This window comes from Dendrobates tinctorius, unplaced genomic scaffold (assembly GCF_039654945.1).
Source record: "Dendrobates tinctorius isolate UK_male_01 unplaced genomic scaffold, ASM3965494v1 ptg000143l, whole genome shotgun sequence".
Taxonomy (NCBI): Eukaryota; Metazoa; Chordata; class Amphibia; order Anura; family Dendrobatidae; genus Dendrobates; species Dendrobates tinctorius.
The window spans coordinates 26306057-26323907 of record NW_027361810.1 but is presented as its reverse complement, the minus strand read 5'-3'; the positions used below and the strand labels follow the sequence as shown (position 1 = coordinate 26323907).

General features: G+C 41.8%; 1 protein-coding gene across 3 annotated transcripts in view; it reads right to left on the bottom strand.

Moving 5' to 3' along the window:
* The window catches only part of GALNT13 (polypeptide N-acetylgalactosaminyltransferase 13), a 317796-nt gene extending 300592 nt beyond the window's left edge, over positions 1–17204 (bottom strand). For all 3 annotated transcript variants that reach the window (XM_073545639.1, XM_073545641.1, XM_073545640.1), the window contains exon 1: positions 16525–17204. In XM_073545639.1, the coding sequence (XP_073401740.1) occupies positions 16525–16666 (142 nt within the window). In that variant the 5' untranslated portion in view covers positions 16667–17204. The remainder of the gene's footprint in view (positions 1–16524) is intronic.
* Positions 17205–17851: the final 647 nt, after the last annotated feature.

The following is a 17851-nucleotide window of genomic DNA, read 5'->3' as shown; positions in this document are numbered from 1 at the left end:
TACATGAAGGTCTACTGAGCATGTGCGACCACTAACTTCTTCCTTAACTGTCTATTGGAGGTAAAGTGGTCGCATATGCTTATAAACAGAGGACTTGAGCCCCAATCCGGACCCCCCCCAGCAAACCTAGTTTTATCACTAATCCTAATTACAGTTGATAAATATTGTTTATGAGACAACCCATAAAAATATTCATTCTCTTACACTTTTGTTTAATATTTCATGCTACAATCTAAATTTTTTTTTAAAAAATCCTGAATTCTGGCAGCTTTCACACTGGCCACTAAGCCTTACTGTTTTGTGCAGATTGCTTTTAAGCAGTCATCACCATAGACAGGATTACAAAGAAAGGCAAAATCTCTATTATGACATAAAATCACACCATTAGTAAGAAGGGAACAGCTCATCTCCTCATCTCTCCCTGCGCAATGACCTCTGCACGTGTCACAAAGCATGCCCATAACACTCTGCAATGGAAGTCAATGAGTCATTTTGTTACAGAGGTGAGACATATCCAGATGGCTACTGTAAAGCAAAATGTCTAAACTATTCTTCACAACTCAGAGAAGCAAAAAAAATAGAAAAATAGCACATAAAAATATATGTACTGAAAAGTAAAATAATGATATAATACTAAAATAATTAAAATAAAATAATCTTTTAATAAAATTTTTAAAAAATATATATGTTTCAACCATCTGATTGTGATCCGCAAAGGAAAAATATAAGCATAACATTACCTTTAGTTCAGAACAGTAATGCACGGTGGCTCAGTGGTTAGCGCTGCAGCCTTGCAGCGCTGGGGTCCTGGGTTCGAATCCCACCAAGGACAACATATGCAAGGAGTTTGTATGTTCTCCCCGTGTTTGCGTGGGTTTCCTCCGGGTACTCCGGTTTCCTCCCACATTCTAAAGACATACTGATAGGGAATTTAGATTGTGAGCCCCATCGGGGACAGTGATGATAATGTGTGCAAACTGTAAAGCGCTGCGGAATATGTTAGCGCTATATAAAAATAAAGATTATTATTATTATTCAGCTCATTTTATAAAGTGTTGTTCTGGCACCATTCATTCCATAAAGAGGTGAACGCTGCTGATGACATACCGTCCTGCCGGCCATGCACAGATCATATTCCAATAGACTGATCAGGTGTGCAGTGCCGGTCCCGACAGCAGGGATCTTTGAACAGGGCACCATCAGTGCCGCTTACCTCCCTATGAGGCATCACTGGAGCAACCCTTTAAACCAAACTATACAAAAAAGGAGTTGCCTTTGCTTAAAAAAAAATATATATATATATAGATAGATAGATTAAAAGTGCAAAAACGATATTGCAGTATTTCTATGTACAGAGAAGACACTGTCTATATACCTGTACATACATGCAGTCTGATAACTGTTTACAGGTATTATGTCACATAACATATTTCTTCTGTTCTCCAGAAGCATCAGGTGCAGAAACATCCATCAGAGATGGCTCCTCGGTCATGTCTCATCTCAATTTGACCACGGCCTATAAAAAAATGTAGTGACAAAGCCAACGGCGGCCGGTTCACTGAGCTCTGTATGCTGCTTATTTAAGCAAATCAGTAAGATGCCAATCAAGGCACAGCCAAGAATAACGTGTAGCTGACGGCAAGTCTCAGCTTCCATGTCTACACAAGATATCCAAGTGCAGAGGAAATGTGGAATTCCATGGAGGCTATGTAGATGTCCTTCCTTATACTATAAGGACTGCAAGAATTCTCTTACCTGCTCTTGATTCTTACTCAGATAAGGGGTCCCAAATAGTAAAACCCCACACACACACCCATTTATGATACCAAAGTACAGTTTTTCCATGAAACATCCCATTGTTCAGAAAAAGTGCAGCCGCTGGCAATTTTATCACATCTACATACGGGAGCTTAACAGGGAGGCAACATTTTTCCCAGTTGCTTGGTATCAGGGGTGCCAACAAGCAAGTTTGCCTTGGCCAAAGGATGATGGAAAGTCTAGCTGTAGCTCCTCTACATCCAAGTCCACCATGCTGGAAACCCTTCTGTTCCTACGGGATCTATGTAGGAGGGATAGCATCAATTCACACCTCCAACTGGAGTAGAAAGAGTAGGAATCTAAGTTGTAGTTACGGGCCAAGCTGATAATAGGACATTTAGAATTTTTAATTGGGCCCCATTCTCTCTACAGGCCCAGGATTTCACGAACGAATTGCATACAGATTCACTGTTATCAGGTTTCACAATTACACTTTCACCGTGAATCAGTTGAACCACTAACAAGACTACCTTGGGGAACAGGTTTTCTTAGGAAGTGCAGGAACTTGTGACAGCCGGTAAGGAGAGGATGTCTCTCTGTGGTCTGACAGCTCTGAGATAAGCGAACAGTCATAGGGCGATTTATGTAGCACTGTAATGCATCATGAGAAACAACCACATGTGGAGCTGTAATGGATGCCGCAGATTTACTCATTTATATAGCGCCATTCATTCCACAGCACTTTACAGACATTATCATCACTGTCCCCTGATGGGGCTCACAATCTAAATTCCCTATCAGTATGTCTTTGGAATGTGGGAGGAAACCGGAGAACTCGGAGGAAACCCACGCAAACACAGGGAGAGCATACAAACTCCTTGCAGCTGTTGTCCTTGGTGGAATTTGAACCCAGGAACTCAGCGCTGCAAGACTGCAGTGCTAACCACTGAGCCACCATACAGTGCTAACCACTGAGCCACCATACAGTGCTAACCACTGAGCCACCGTGGTGTAGATGAGCTTTTTATCAATGTAACAAAACCCAAATTGCAAAAGTAGTATAATGTATTATCATACCTCTTAACTGTCCTGGACAAGTGGGACATTCTTGGATTTGAGATATGTCCTAACTTTAACTGTATCTGCATCTTGAAGATATAGGTGCAGCTGAATACAATGATGGAGAAAGGAGTCGTGGTCTTCACCATTAGGCCTTAGCAGCCTCAGTCTCTGCATAGTAGTTGCAATGGCGCTTCCTGCGCCAAGCCAAACACCGTACAGAGTGGAACAGCTCATTATGTGTGTTGGTGGCAATGTGAGGTCATCATAATGTGTAAAGGGAATCAAATAGTGTGTGTGAGATGGCATTGTGGGAGAATTATACTATGTGTTGGAGGCACTGTGGGAGCATCATTGTGTGCGGCACAGTAGGGACATCTGTGTGTGTGGCAGGCACAGTGGAAACATCATTGTTTGGGGGGGCATTATAAGAGCATCATTGTTTAAGGAAGGCACAGTGGGAACCTTATTTTGTGTGGGGACACTGGAAATTTAATTGTGTGGGGGGCATTATAATATATGAGGAATAGGATGCACCCCTATAACAAAATGTTACTAATAGGGTGCTACACCTTGTTGGAACAAGTGACAGCAAAACGAGGAGAAAAAAGATCAAACAAAATTGTCGTGCACACCTGATATAATGTAATGTATACAAAATATTTTATTACAAAAAACACAGGACAAACAACAACATTAAAAACATCTAAAACCAAGATACAGCATGATAATCCAAACACACCCCCCATTAATGATGACATGTGTATAAGGGGTACTTCGCACATAGTGAGATCGTTAGCGAGATCGCTGAAACATCACAGGTTTTGTGACGCAACAGTGACCTCGCTACGTGTGACACATAGCGGCGACCGCCCCCCGCTGGATATCGCTGATCATGCTCGAATGTCCTGGGCCATTTTTTGATCATTGGTGTCCCGCTGGCCAGCATGCATCGCTGTGTTTGACACCAAACAACGACGAGCGACCTCATTGGCGACTCAGAACTCACGCTTATCAAGGTCTGAGTCGTCAGGATAGCTGCTGTGTGACAAGGTCCCAACGACCGCCGAGGTCGTTATACGGATCGCCGTATCGTTGTGGCATCGTTGAGTAGATCTGCCTGTTTGACAGCTTACTAGCGACCATGTAGCGACGCACCAGCGATCCTTACCAGGTCGAATCGCTGTCGGGATCGCTGGAGCGTCGCTATGTGTAACAGTGCCTTAAGACAATAATGTTATAAAGCTCCACAACCATTATTTCCTAATACAACAAATGAATAACATCCCCCTCTGAGAGCTAAATACACTGGTTTTCCCACATACCCCTGTGACATGTGACTGACTGCCTATTTGGATTTGATTATGGCTCCTTCCTTATGAGCTACCTGGGTAGCTATTATTAATTATATCTCCCCCTCCATGAGCCTTCGTTTTCTCTTTTTTTTTTCTCTTTCTCTTATTAGAGCTATTGGTATGTTGCAGTTGGTGTCTTTATTGAAAGACACAACTATATATTATATACACACATAATGGTTTTTTTGAATTTTTCTAATTTCTTTTGTTTTTGGCATCCATATTATGCAATTTTTTCAGGTTTTCTATTAGGTGACTGTATAGATCTAGCCATATGGGAATGAGTATTAGGCCAGGGTCACACTAACCGACGCAAAATACGGTCAGTATTTTACATGCGTAATACAGATGAATGGCCCCTAAACAGTGCTCCATATGTCATCCGTAATCAAGGTGTGGTCGCGTATTTTGCGCATGTCAGCATCCGTATGTAATCCGTATGGCATCCGTATGGCGAGATTTTCTCGCAGGCTTGCAAAATGGACATATAATGGAGCCCTATGACAGTTTTAATAACAGAAACCAAAGAATAGATATAGACATATAGAATGCATATATATATATATATATATATATATGTATGTATTCTATGTGTCTATATCTATTCTTTCGTTTCTTTATTAAACCTGTCAGTGTGAGTTTACTGTATCGCGCACTGAATTGCAGGCTTTGCTAAAAGACACCTGGTGCGTATTTCTCGCAGGTCACATGTGTGGTCCGTGTGTAATCCGTATTTTTTGCGCACCCATAGACTTGCATTGGCGTATTACGGGCGTAGTACGCTGACAATCGCAGCATGCTGCGAGTGGCACGGAGCGTAGAATACGGATGAGAAATATACGGCTGGTGCGAGGGACCCCATAGAGAATCATTGGTCCGTGTCTAATGCGTGCTTTTAGCGCCTCTCACTCGGCCGTATTCCTTGCCAGTGTGACCCCGGCCTTATGGTTAATCACCAGTGTATTTAGCACTCAGAGGGGGATGTTATGCATTTGTTGTATTATCAAATATTGATTGTGGAGCTTTATAACATTGTCTTATACACATGTCATTATTAATGGGTGTGTGTTTGGATTATCATGCTGTATCTTGGTTTTATATGTTTTTAATGTTGTTTTTTGTCCAGGGTTTTTTGTAATAAAATATTTTGTATACATTACATTATATCAGGTGTGCACGCCAATTTTGTTTGGTCTTTTTTCTCTTCCGGGAGCATCATAATAACATTGTGTGAGGAGGGTGGAGCGCCCTCAGCCAGGGCAGTGGGATACTTGGTACAAGGCCACTTTCTTAAACGAACAGTGTCACAGCGGCGGTGACCCGGTCCGTGGCCCTGGGCATCCAATAAAAGGGGTATATTTACAAGGGATGAGAAATAAAGAGTTTTTGTAGTGAGTTCGTGATGCCACCCGTGGTATCTGATCAATAGTGACCAGCGCTGCAGTGTAGATCCGCTGAGACTGATGGTGAAGCAGCAGAGTTGGTAGAGCTCCCCACAGGCAGAAGTATGTCCCAGGGCAGGTGAAAGATGTTGAGGAATAGATGGTGATGATGTAGTGTGGAGCAAGGGATATAGCAGTACTGAGTAGATGACGCAGGAAGAAGGCAGAAGACACAGCTGAATGCAGTGCCAAAGCTTCACTCACAGTTTTCAATAGCCGGTGTGGCGCCCCTGAGGGTTCAGTCGCCACAGAGGTACTGCACCTCCTCCTGAGGTGTAGTATCCCACTCCCCAGGTAAGATGGTAACACCTGACCAGACTCCAGCACCTACATTCAGCACAGACACCTTAGAACAGCAGAGCACCCTTTATGGCAGCTGCTTTGGTTCATGAAGGGTGCTGGGTGGTGGGTGGATCTTAGAAATACTAGAGGGGAAAGCTGACAGGAAGTTAGTCAGTTCCCCGCAGGGGGAAGCCGGGAGAAGACCTCTCTGCAGTGAGTTCCCCTATGGGAAGGAGGGAAAGGACGTATATGCAGCAGCCTCTTGTGAGCTGGAGCTGTTGGCAAGGAAAGAGGAAGAAAGAAGAATCAGTTGTTCAGAAGGAAGATAGATAAGAACGGAACATGAGGAGGAAAGAGAGACTGGGGTCTAGGGATAGTGCAGAGCCCTTTCCTAAGTTTGTGCACCAAGGCCGGGCGCCGATATCCGAGGCTGTGTGTGATACTAATGATCCTACAGCAGAAACCGGAGGAATAGAAGTTGTGTCCACTTTGTTCCCACCTAAGACTCGAAGACACAGCAGCAACATGTGAGAGCCGGGACATGGTTGTATGGAGTCCCCGAAGTAGGCTACAGCTGCCTGTCATACGAATGGAGTTTAAGTAACATCAAGAAGGAGGAACTTGAGTGTAATTCAGAACTACAAGTACTTCAGATTAGCGCTAAAAGGAGACGTTCAGAAAAGGCACATTTGGAAGGGAGTGCTGGAAGGGTTAATCCATCTGCCTGGGAGATGGCTGATCCCCTGACTTGGAGACTGCAGCACTGAAGCGAGCAAATGACTGTGCCAGAAACGTGAGTAAAAGAATTGGAACTGCACTCAGCTGTGTCATTGCCTTCTTCCTGCGCTAACCCACTCGGCACTGCTACATCTCTGTGCCCAACACTACACCATCTACCTTAACATCTACTACCCGCTGCCCTGGGACCACAGCTCTGCCTGTGGAGAGCTATTACATCTTTGCTGTGCCACACCATCTGTCCCAGAGGATCTGCATTGCAGTGCTGGTTACCTCTGACCAGATACTACAGGTGGCGTCACAAACTACCTACATATAAACTTTATTTCACTTCACCTATTTTACATGGACACCCAGGGCCACAGACCGGATCACTGCCACCGTAATCTATCCCTTTAAGACACCGACCCGGTACCGAGTAATCCCCACAGCCCTGGGGGTGATCGACCGGCAATGCCCACTTAGTACTACGTCCTCCAGGTGAGGGATCCAGCCAACTTCCAGGCAGATAGAGAACTCCAGAACTCCCTGTCAGTATGTGCCTTCCCTGGCCGTCTCCACAGTGCTGATTTCCACTTTCCTTCCCTTCCAGCACCTCACAGTCAGTGTCGCAGATCCTGTCGGATAACGGACCCAAAACATTTCATTGCTCCTATCTGGCTGCCTTTCCGGAGAAGATAACTGTGGTTGTTGGCTGTGGCCCCTAAAGTTGTCACAGCTGTCGGCTTGCGAGCTGAGCCCTGTTGTACACTCCACTAGGCTAAGGGGCCGAAACCCTTCTGTAACCTGGATTTTCCCCAACCTGGCGTCCGTCAGCATGGAGCGAGCTCCACGGGGAGCACTCTCTCCACCCGTGCCTCTGGGAAATCTCTTTCCCCTTCAGGGAGCTTCTATCAGTCCTTCTGTATGTACCAGTACTTCCTTCAGCATCCCCTGTTGACAGGGTGCTGCTGCACACGTCCTCTCCCTTCCTCCCCTAAGGGAAGACTGACTTACTTCCTTACTATTCTCCCGCTCTCATCCCAATCTCCACCCACCTTCTAACACTCTTTCCTAGCCAGCAGGGATTAAGGAGCACCTGCTGCTATAGTGTGTGTTAGATGCAGTGTTGTGTAAGAGCCAGGTTAGGCGTCTCCATCTTACCTGAAAGGTGGGATACCACACCTCTGGTTGAGGTGCAATACCTCTGTGGCGACTGGACCCTCAGGGGCGCCACAAGGGCACTGACGGAACATCATTGTGTGTAGGTGGAACTATGGCAGCATCATATTTTAAGCCATTATGGAAACATCATTGTATATGATGGAACATCATTGTGTGGTAGGGCATTGAGGGCTCATCATTGTGTGGGGGGCACTGTGGGAACATCATTATGTTGGGGGCAATGTGGGAACATCATTTGTGTGGGGGAGGGCATTATAGGAACATGATTGTGTGTGGGGGCACTGTGGGAACATCATTGTGAGGGGAGCACTATGAGAACACCATTTTGTGGTGGAGGGCATTATGGGAACATGATTGTGTGTGGGGGCACTGTGGGAACATCATTGTTTGTATCAGGGCTGAGGGAACATCATTGTGTTGAACCATTATGGGAACATCATTGTGCGTTTAGGACACTGTGGGAACATCACTGTATGTGGGGACACTGTGGGAACATAATTGTCTGGGGGCACTGTGAAAACATCATTGTGTGGTGAGGCACTATGTGAACATGACTGTGTGTGGGGGCACTGTGGAACATCATTGTATGTGTAGGCAGTGTGGGAACATCATTGGGTGGGGGGGGTCACTCTGGGATCATCATTGTATGAGGGGCACTGTGGGAACATAATTGAGTTGCACTGTGAAAACATAATTGTGCGGCCAGGCACTATGTGAACCTGACCGTGTGTTGGGGCACTGTGGGAACATAATTGGGTCGCACTGTGAAAACATCATTGTGCGGCCAGGGACTATGTGAACATGACTGTGTGGGGGGTCACTGTGGGAACATCACTGTATGTGGGGACAGTGTGGGAACACTATTTGATATGGGGGTCACTCTGGGAACATCATTGTGTGTAGGTGGGACTATGGGAACATCATTGTGTTGAGCCATTATGGAAATATTATTGTATGTGGTGGGCCCTGATAGAACATAGAACATTGCATGGGCGGTAGTGAGGCCGGCACTGTGGGAACATCACTGTGTATGGGGCACTGTGGGAACATCATTGTGTGGGGGACACTGTGGAGACACCCACCATTGTGTGGGTGAGTGCATTATGGGAACATGATTGTGCGTTGAAGCGCTGTGGAAGCATCATATCCTGCTGCAGAGCTGTACAGCATCATTCTGTGAGAGGCCCACTGTGGGAACATCACTGTGTGTGGGGGGAAGTGTGGGAACATCAGTGTGTGTGGGGGACAATGTAGAAACATTATTGTGTGTAAAGGGACTGTGGAAACATCATTATGTGTGGGGGGTATTTTAGGAACATCATTGTGTGGGAGGGCATTGAGGAAACATTGTGTGGGGGGCACTGTGGGACCACTATTGTGTGTGGGGGTGCTGTGGGAATATAACTTTATGGAGGGCACTGTGGGAACATCATTGTGGCTGGGAGGTACTGTTGGAACAATATTGTGTGTGGAGGCACTGTGAAAATACTGAGGGTCTCTTTGGAAGCATCATACTCTGTAGCAGAGCTGTAGAGCTAGCATCCTGTGAAGGGTCCATGGAAGGGGTACCTGAATGTATGGGAACACTAAGAGGTTTTACAAGGGGCAATATTTCTGTGTGGGTGAACAAAAGGGGGAAAGGATGGGGATTGTGGCTTGTAGAATAATTTGTTGCAGTGCTTGTAGTTTGTCACTTATTTCCATCTTCCAAATTTGGGAGCTACGTATTATAAAGTAATGCACTAGACACAAATACACAAACGTATTAGAATTTCAGGTTGGAGGGGGTAATTATTTCTCAATAAGGGGTCCTAGTTAATTTTATTTATCTTTAATCTTAGTATCTTCATTACAAAAGAAAATTCAGTTGTTATTTTATAGAAATAAGATAAAAACTGATGCAGCTGGAACTCCAAAAGTCAACATATGTTTCACCATCATTCATATCAAAACATTTATTTGGAGTGGGGCAATGTAATCTGTTACAAAGCTTATTTTTCTATTAATTTAAATAGATTAATACAAGCCTTTAGTTTCATTAATACACAATATATAGACGTGCCTTCACTTCAATAAACTGTTTTAAGCCATCAGAATCAAGTGAATCCTCGGTATAAATGGTTTGTTAGTGCCGCCTTCCTCACTAAGAGCACAGCGCTCCTGGATGATCATGTGATCAGCCTCCTCCAATGATAAAACAGCTCTCCCATGTTGTCTTTTTTCAACTGGACAAGGCGGATGGACAGGTCTGGTCACATGCTCCTCTAGCAGCCATTGTGAAACAGGAGGCTGCACAAACAAGTGTGTGGGGGGGGGAATCTGTGATACTTATATATTATTAAGTGCCACAAAATAATGTCTCCAACATAATTGCTAAAATAAAAATAAAGCGGAGAAATCCTTTAAGTGACTTCACTATTAATGCATAGAAAATCATTAACCTTTGGTCATAGACCTATCAGCCTTTTCCTGGTTGGCTCTTTCCCTTTCTAATTTCTTTCCATCAAGACCCCTTATACAAAACGCCAAATAAATTAATCTTCCTTTAATTTAAGATACCCTAATTTTTAGAATTCCTTTAGTTGTATTCTCATCATGGTCAGAAGAATAGAAGGAACAAGGTGAAGTGGAAGATCAGCAACCTGATGGTTTGACTCTATCAAGATAACAGCAGAGAAGACCCTGGTGGATCTATCTAGGCTTGGACAAGATCGATCTTCCTACAGATCGTTCATCCATCAAGTCGCCATGGCTCAAGATCAAACAGAAGGCCATTAATTAATAATAAATAAATACATTTTAGATGTTCTAATATAACCCCACCCCAGATCAGTCCCTCCCGGTAATACCTTTGGCCGACCTTGGAATGCCCATTTTTGGGAGAGATTTCTATTACCCTGTCCACTTCAGTCCAGGACTCCGACAGTTGGCAACTATGATGCACACAGAGATACATCTCCAGTTCATAGAGATATTTCAGGACTTCATTGGACTGGCCCACAGGAGAACCCATAGATTCAACGGTCCTTAACACTAGAACTACTGCATGTTTCATAATACCTATAACTACCATTAGAGGTCAGTTTGACTCCCATTCAAAAGTACTGACTCTGGAGTAAAAATAACTTCTTTGTTGCCAACAAATTAAAGAACATTTATTTTAACTTAGTAGGAACAGTGTTAAGATCAAGTACAGCATGCATTTTCCTTTTACATGGTCATAGCATGCGGTGTCCAACAGTTAACACAAACAGTACTTTCTTCCACTTTCCCAGTGCATTTTCCACAAACTGGTTTGTTACAGCTTGTGCAAGTTTTAGTTGTTTTGTTTTCATTGCATCTTCCAACTCCACATTTTCGACGCTTGCGGATTTCTTGTCCTTTTGTTTGTGGTTCAGACATTGCGGATGATGGGCCAATTCTTCTGACTTATTTTCAGATAAATTCTGAAGACATTTCAAAATTTCATCACTTGTCAGGCCCCTCTGCTTACTCATGCTTCAAATATACGTCGCAAAAAGGGACTTGTAAGATCGCAGAAGTAATAAAACGACACTGTACAAACATGCAGAGTTGTAGCTTCAACTGTAATGTTTGCTACTGAAGTGCAGACAGAAATCGCTACAAGAGACAAGGATCAAACATGTTCAGATAAGTTTAGACAAAACAAAATGCTGAATCATCCCTCATATGCAAAGATACAATTACACTCTACAACTAGGGAGAAGCACTGTGATTTTCTGTACTCTGTAATATTAGGTGACTTGCCTACTACTACTTTTATGTATGGGATCAAATTGACCCCTTCAGTACTTATAGGTATGAATTGTAAAATCCGGGCCCCTGAAAAAGTTACAATTCATTTTTGTGTCCTAAAATATACACTACCATGAATAAATAAAAGTCACAAAAAGTCAGAAATCATTTGTTAAAATTTTAGAAATTATAGGAAAAAGAAATGGCAAAAGGGTCAAAATGACCCCTCCGGTAGTTCTAGTGTTAAAGGTCCAGGAGACGATAACACACACTGTGGAATCTGCCACATGAAACGATCCTAAGGGATGTCTTTGACAAAGTGTTTTTTTACGGCCTAACATAAATAAGCCTATGTCATTTAATGTATTTTCATTTGGCAAATGGCAAATTATTCATTTCATTCAGTGCAGACGTTTATCTTGAAACTGCTGTGTAATCACTCCATTCAATATGTATATATTATACTGCGTTGTACCCAAATAAATCATATATTATGAATGTCACTGCATAAATCATTGTAATTCTACAGAACTGACGTGATGATTCCATGCAAACTCAAGAGTCATTTTACTAAAGTGATAAAATTTATCCTGGTCTTACAAAATAAATAAATAATTATGAGTAATAATGCATTAATTGAATTGTCCCTGAGACAACTGGTAATTTTGCTTAGAAAATTTGCAATCACCTGATCTTTTCTTCTGCAGCAGCCACTGCAGAGGAAGCGTGGTACTGCATGATGGCCATTCAGTCGAATATAGATGGGCCAAGTCTATCCAGAATGAGAGGAGAAATTTGTTAGCAGCTCTAAACAGGCTCATATTTGGGGATCTTGAACGTAGGACCCCCTGTGTGATGTTGTCCGTCAGAGACAGTGCCCTTAACAAAGTAAATGATGATAGTATATTATTATGGAAGCTACTGAATGTCTCAAGTTATGGCACAGGCACATTGCCGTACTTCAGATCTCGGGGAACATATGTATGATAGGACGATCCAAGTCTGCTATGGTGCAACACATGATGTTTGAAGAACGAGGTCTCCATCAGAAGCACCGCTTTTTAAGGTAGAATATGATGCTTTAAGAGGACACCATACAGTTGCCCTTTCCTAACTGCCAAGAGTTTCTGATATAGACCCTTAAGGTCATTAGAAAATGTACGCATTCAGCATAGCAATGTGCATGGACCCTAAGGGTAGAAATGGGGGTGAAGGGTCTACTTGCAAGACTTGTGTCCATCAAATTTTTTTTTTGTACGTTCTTTTCCATCTATGCAAGCCCCATATATAATTTAGCCAGATTATCAGATTAACGATTAAATACAAACCCCAGGAAGTATCCAAATAGGATAGAAATGCAGCACTCTCACCTAACAGGAGCAGCATCTACTGCTAATAATGACCCTGATTCACAAGGATTCCTAAAATTAGAATTAGATTTCCCTTCTAACCATTAATACATCTGTAAATAGATGGGTTGTCTAAGATTAGGGACTAAAGTATTGAATCACTTTAAGGGATTATCGTAAAACAGGTCGTACAAGAACAGAATGGAATTCTGCTTTTATTTCAAAAACAGCGCCACGCCATGGAATATGTTTGGTATTGCAGTGTCCACGTATACGGGTCCATGGTCCATCAAAAGTGGTGCTCAGAAACTAGAAAATCTTTTTTTTTTAATTATTCTCATACAACCCCAAATTTCTAGGCTGCCCATATCACAAGACATACTGTATTTCATTAACGAGGCAATGTCATATGTAAAAGTGTTATAGATTAATAAAGTTTATTGAGAAAAGTTAAAAAACTTCTTATACTTTTATATTTTTTTGTCCTTCATACCATATTTTTTTTTGTTATCTTGGTGACCTCCACTTCTGATCCATACATAAAATTTACTCATTTATTAATTCCCTGCCTGTGGCGGCAATTTCCAGGATCAAATCTTAAGGACTGAAGGGAGACAGTCACTATTTTCTTACCTAAACCTGGTAACCTTAGAAAATCATCTTTAAAGGTTCTTGTTCAAATATAGAATTTTTTTTTTCCATAAGTATTATTAACTTAGTTTGTGAATTGTAATGTTCCCTTGAACAACTTCAATCTACGCTATCATAGAACTATGCAATGTACTGGGTAATTTCAGAAAGCCTCAAATGCGGCGAACATAGAAAGTCAATCTAGAACTGAAATCATTGTCAAAATGTACATAAAGGTTAATCAACTTGAATGGAAAGAGCGTAAGTGTAATCAAGAGGTGCATCAAGTATGGGTTGGACCTCCATTGATGGTTTCACCAGTATTTTTTTGGAACTTTGACTATCAAAAGTTGCAATGGACTTTGTTTAAGACACAGCACATGCCCCAATGATAACTCAAATCTTAGAACAAAAGTCTGGAGATGGCAATAGTCAGGCTTGACCCTTATCATCCCTTGACATATGATATACAGTTGACCAAAATAGAATCCAAAAAGTCAAATCAAAGCAGCAAATATAACATTGGAGGGAGAATATTGACTAACATATGTGCTATGAACTCTGCCAGAGCTACAGAAGATGCTTCAATGACAACTCAAGTTTGACTTTTGTCTCTTGACATATGTTGCACAGTTGACCAACATGTAATCCAAAAAGTTCAAAGCAAAAGTTCAAATATATCATTAAAAGGAGAATATTAACTGTCATAGGTGTCATGAATCCTGTTGGAGTCACATAAGTTACATGTTACTTCAATAACAACTGAAGTCCAAGAACAAAGTTTAGGACATTGGAGCTTGACTTCTCTCTTGACACATGTTGCTTGGTTGAGAAACATGATGTCCAAAAAGTTAAAGCAAAATAGCAAATACAGTATTGCCTGACATAGGTTCCATGGACTCTGTTACTCTGATGGAGTTACGGGAGATGCCTCAATGACAACTCAATTCCTTTAACAAAGAGCAAAAGACGCTTGCTCCTTGACACATGTTGCTCAATTAACCAACATAAAATTAAAAAAGTCAAAACAAAGCAGCCAACATATAGCTAGAGAGAAAGTATTGACTGACATATGTGCCATGGACTCTGTCGGAGCAACAGAAGATGTCCCAATAACAACTGAAGGCTTGACTCTTGTCCCTTGACACATGTTGCTCAGTTGGCCAACATAGAATCCAAAGAGTAAAAGCAAACCAGCAAATACATCATTAAAGGGAGAATTTTGACTGTTATAGGTGAATGAATTCTGTTGAAGTCACCTAAGACATTTCAGTGACAACTCAATTCCAAGAACAAAACTTCAAATATATCATTAAAGGGAGATTATTGACTATACAATGTACTGTGTAATCTCAGAAACCCTCAAACATATAGAATATGGAGTCAATCTAGAACTAAAACCATTGTCATAATTTCTATAAAGGGCAACCAACTTGATTAGGAATAGTAAAATTTGTAATCAAGAGGTCCAGAAAATATAGGTTGTACCTCAATTGATGGCGTTTCCACTGTTTCAAGGTGCCATGAATGCTGTTGGAGTCATATAAAGCATTTCAATAACAAGTCAAGTGTAAGAACAAAGCTTAGGAGATAATTAAGCTTGACTCTTGTTCCTTGACACATGTTGCTCAGTTGTCCAACAGAGAATCCCAAAAGTCAAAGCAAAACAACAAATATGTAATTAGAAATAGAGAGAGTATTGACTGACATTGATGCCATGGACTCTGTCGGAGTCACAGAACATGCCTTAATGACAACTGAAGGCTTGACTCTTGTCCCTTGACACATGTTGCTCAGTTGGCCAAAATGATATCTGAAAAGTAAAAGCAAAGCAGCAAATATATAATTTAAGAGTGAATTTTGTTATAGGAGCTATGGACCCTGTGAAAATGGTATAAGACATTTCAATGACAACCCTACTCCACCAACAAAGCTTAGGAGATGACAACAGTGGAGCTTGACATGTTTCTTGACACATGCTGTTCAGTTGACCAACATGACGTCCAAAAAAGTCAAAGCAAAATATCAGATATATTATTAAAGGGAAAATACTGACTGTCATAGGTGCCATGAATGCTGATGGAGTCATATAAGACATTTCAATGACATCTCACCTCCAAGAACAAAGCTTAGGAAATTACAGTAGTCAAGCTTGACTTGTTTCTTGACACATGTTGCTTTATTGAGCAACATGATGTCCAAAACGTCAAAGCAAAATAGCAAATATATCAGGAAAATATTGCCAGACAGAGGTGTCATGGACTCTTCCTCTGATGGAGTCAAAGGAGATGCCTCAATGACAACTCGATTTCTTGAAAAAAGCTCAAAAAAGACTCTTCTACCTCGAAACATATAGCTCAGTTGACCAACATAAAATCAAAAAAGTCATAACAAGACAGAAAAGATATCATTGAAGGGACAGTATTGACTGACATAGGTGCCATAGACATTGTCGGAGCTATAGAAGAAGCCTCAATGACATCTGAAGGCTTGACTCCTGTCCCTTGACACATGTTGCTCAGTTGGTCAACATAGAATCCAAAAAGTCAAAGCGAAACAATAAATAGATAGAGTATTAAATGACATTGATGTTATGGACTCTGTTGGAGCTACAGAAGATGCCTCAATGACAACTCAAGTCCAAGAACAAAGCTCAGGAGATGGCAACAGTCAAACTCGACTCTTGTTTTAGTGACACATGTTGCACAGTTGACCAACATGGTTCCAAAAAGTCAAAGCAAAACAGCAAATACATCATCATTACATGTAAAGTATCATTGACTTCTTTCGCATGCATTAGTTATTTTTTTGGCCGGCTGAAACTTTGCTGCTCACAGTTGACTAATCTATCTACCTCTCAGGTATCTTACTGCCTACAATCTGCATTATGTACAATAGACGGCTTTCTGCAATGTCACCTGAAGCTCTCGCTCCAGGCTGCAGCATGTTTCCTATACAAAGTGACCATGCAGTGATAGAGTTGAATCTTACCCCTTAGTGCAGGCAGTAAAGATCTGTCCTTTCTGTCATCGCATTTGTTACATTCACTGAAGTAGAGGAGTAAAAAGACATCCACCAGCACCCACACCAACGACGTGGCCAGGACCACTTTGCAATAGATAAATCTTCTCATGTCCTTAATAGGATTCTACTTGTCACACTATATGAGAACGAGCCGTAGCTGAAACCGGTCCAAACCTCCCAGATATAATCCAGCACGAAAGCCCGGAAAAGGACATCCCAGCGTAATTAAAAGACGAAAGACGACTGATGAACTTTTAAGGCTAATTTATGACCTCGGGATTGTGACGGAAGCTAATTGAAATGCATTTGTCACGGCTGATGGATCCAGCCTGGGCACCTTGATATGCGATTTGCCTGCAGCAGCTAGAGGTTACAAGATGCAGAAAAGGAGAACTGTATGGAATTGCTGATTCTGTGTTGCCAGGTTACTTGAGCGAAGAGGGGGGCTTTTATTTATTTTTTTTTTCCTATATCACTTGCTCAGCCCTCTCTTTTTTTTTCCAATTCTGGCTTGTCTTTCTTGCGAAAATTAGCATCTCCTCTGCATGCATCCGTGCAAATACATACAGCCAAGAGGAATGTAAAACACAACCTCCTTACATGACTGATTCCTCGCCAAGGAATCCTTGAGATATTATGAACCAGGATTCAGAATGTAACCAGGGACCTGATTGGTCGGTGGACTCTCAGCTCCTGATTGGGTGCAAAAAAAAAAAAATTATTCCCATTTTGGAAGCGCAGGCGACAATTTAGTTTATGACTGCAGTTTGGAAAGCAGAAGGTTAAACAGAGGGAGCTTAGAATAAATGCTGAGCACTTTGTATGTCTGCAGATCAGCTGCACATTGAGGTCACAAAAGGCTGCAAAAGACAAGGCAGCTGTGTAATAGACCAGACATAATAGAGGCGAGATGGAGAGAATGAGGAGCAGCGGAGGAAGACGGTACTGCATTTCATGTCGTGGACCTAGGACTCCCGTCATTGATATTACAATCTTACAATATTTGTTGCATTTATTATCAATTTTCTTTTTTTTCTATTTCTTGCAAAATTGTAAATAGTTACTAGGCTGCAACATTGAAAAAAAGCAACAAATATAAATATGTGTATCCCTGTATTATCCCTGTTCGCATATTTTAGAGGTCATCCCTTCTCTACGTCTAGAGTAGGTCAGAAAAGACACAAGGTGCATTTTTTGTAAATATATATATATATTTATATATATATATAGTACTTCTCAAAAAAATAAAGAGAACACTATTTCATTTGCAACAGGCTGTTTGTGTTCCCTTTAT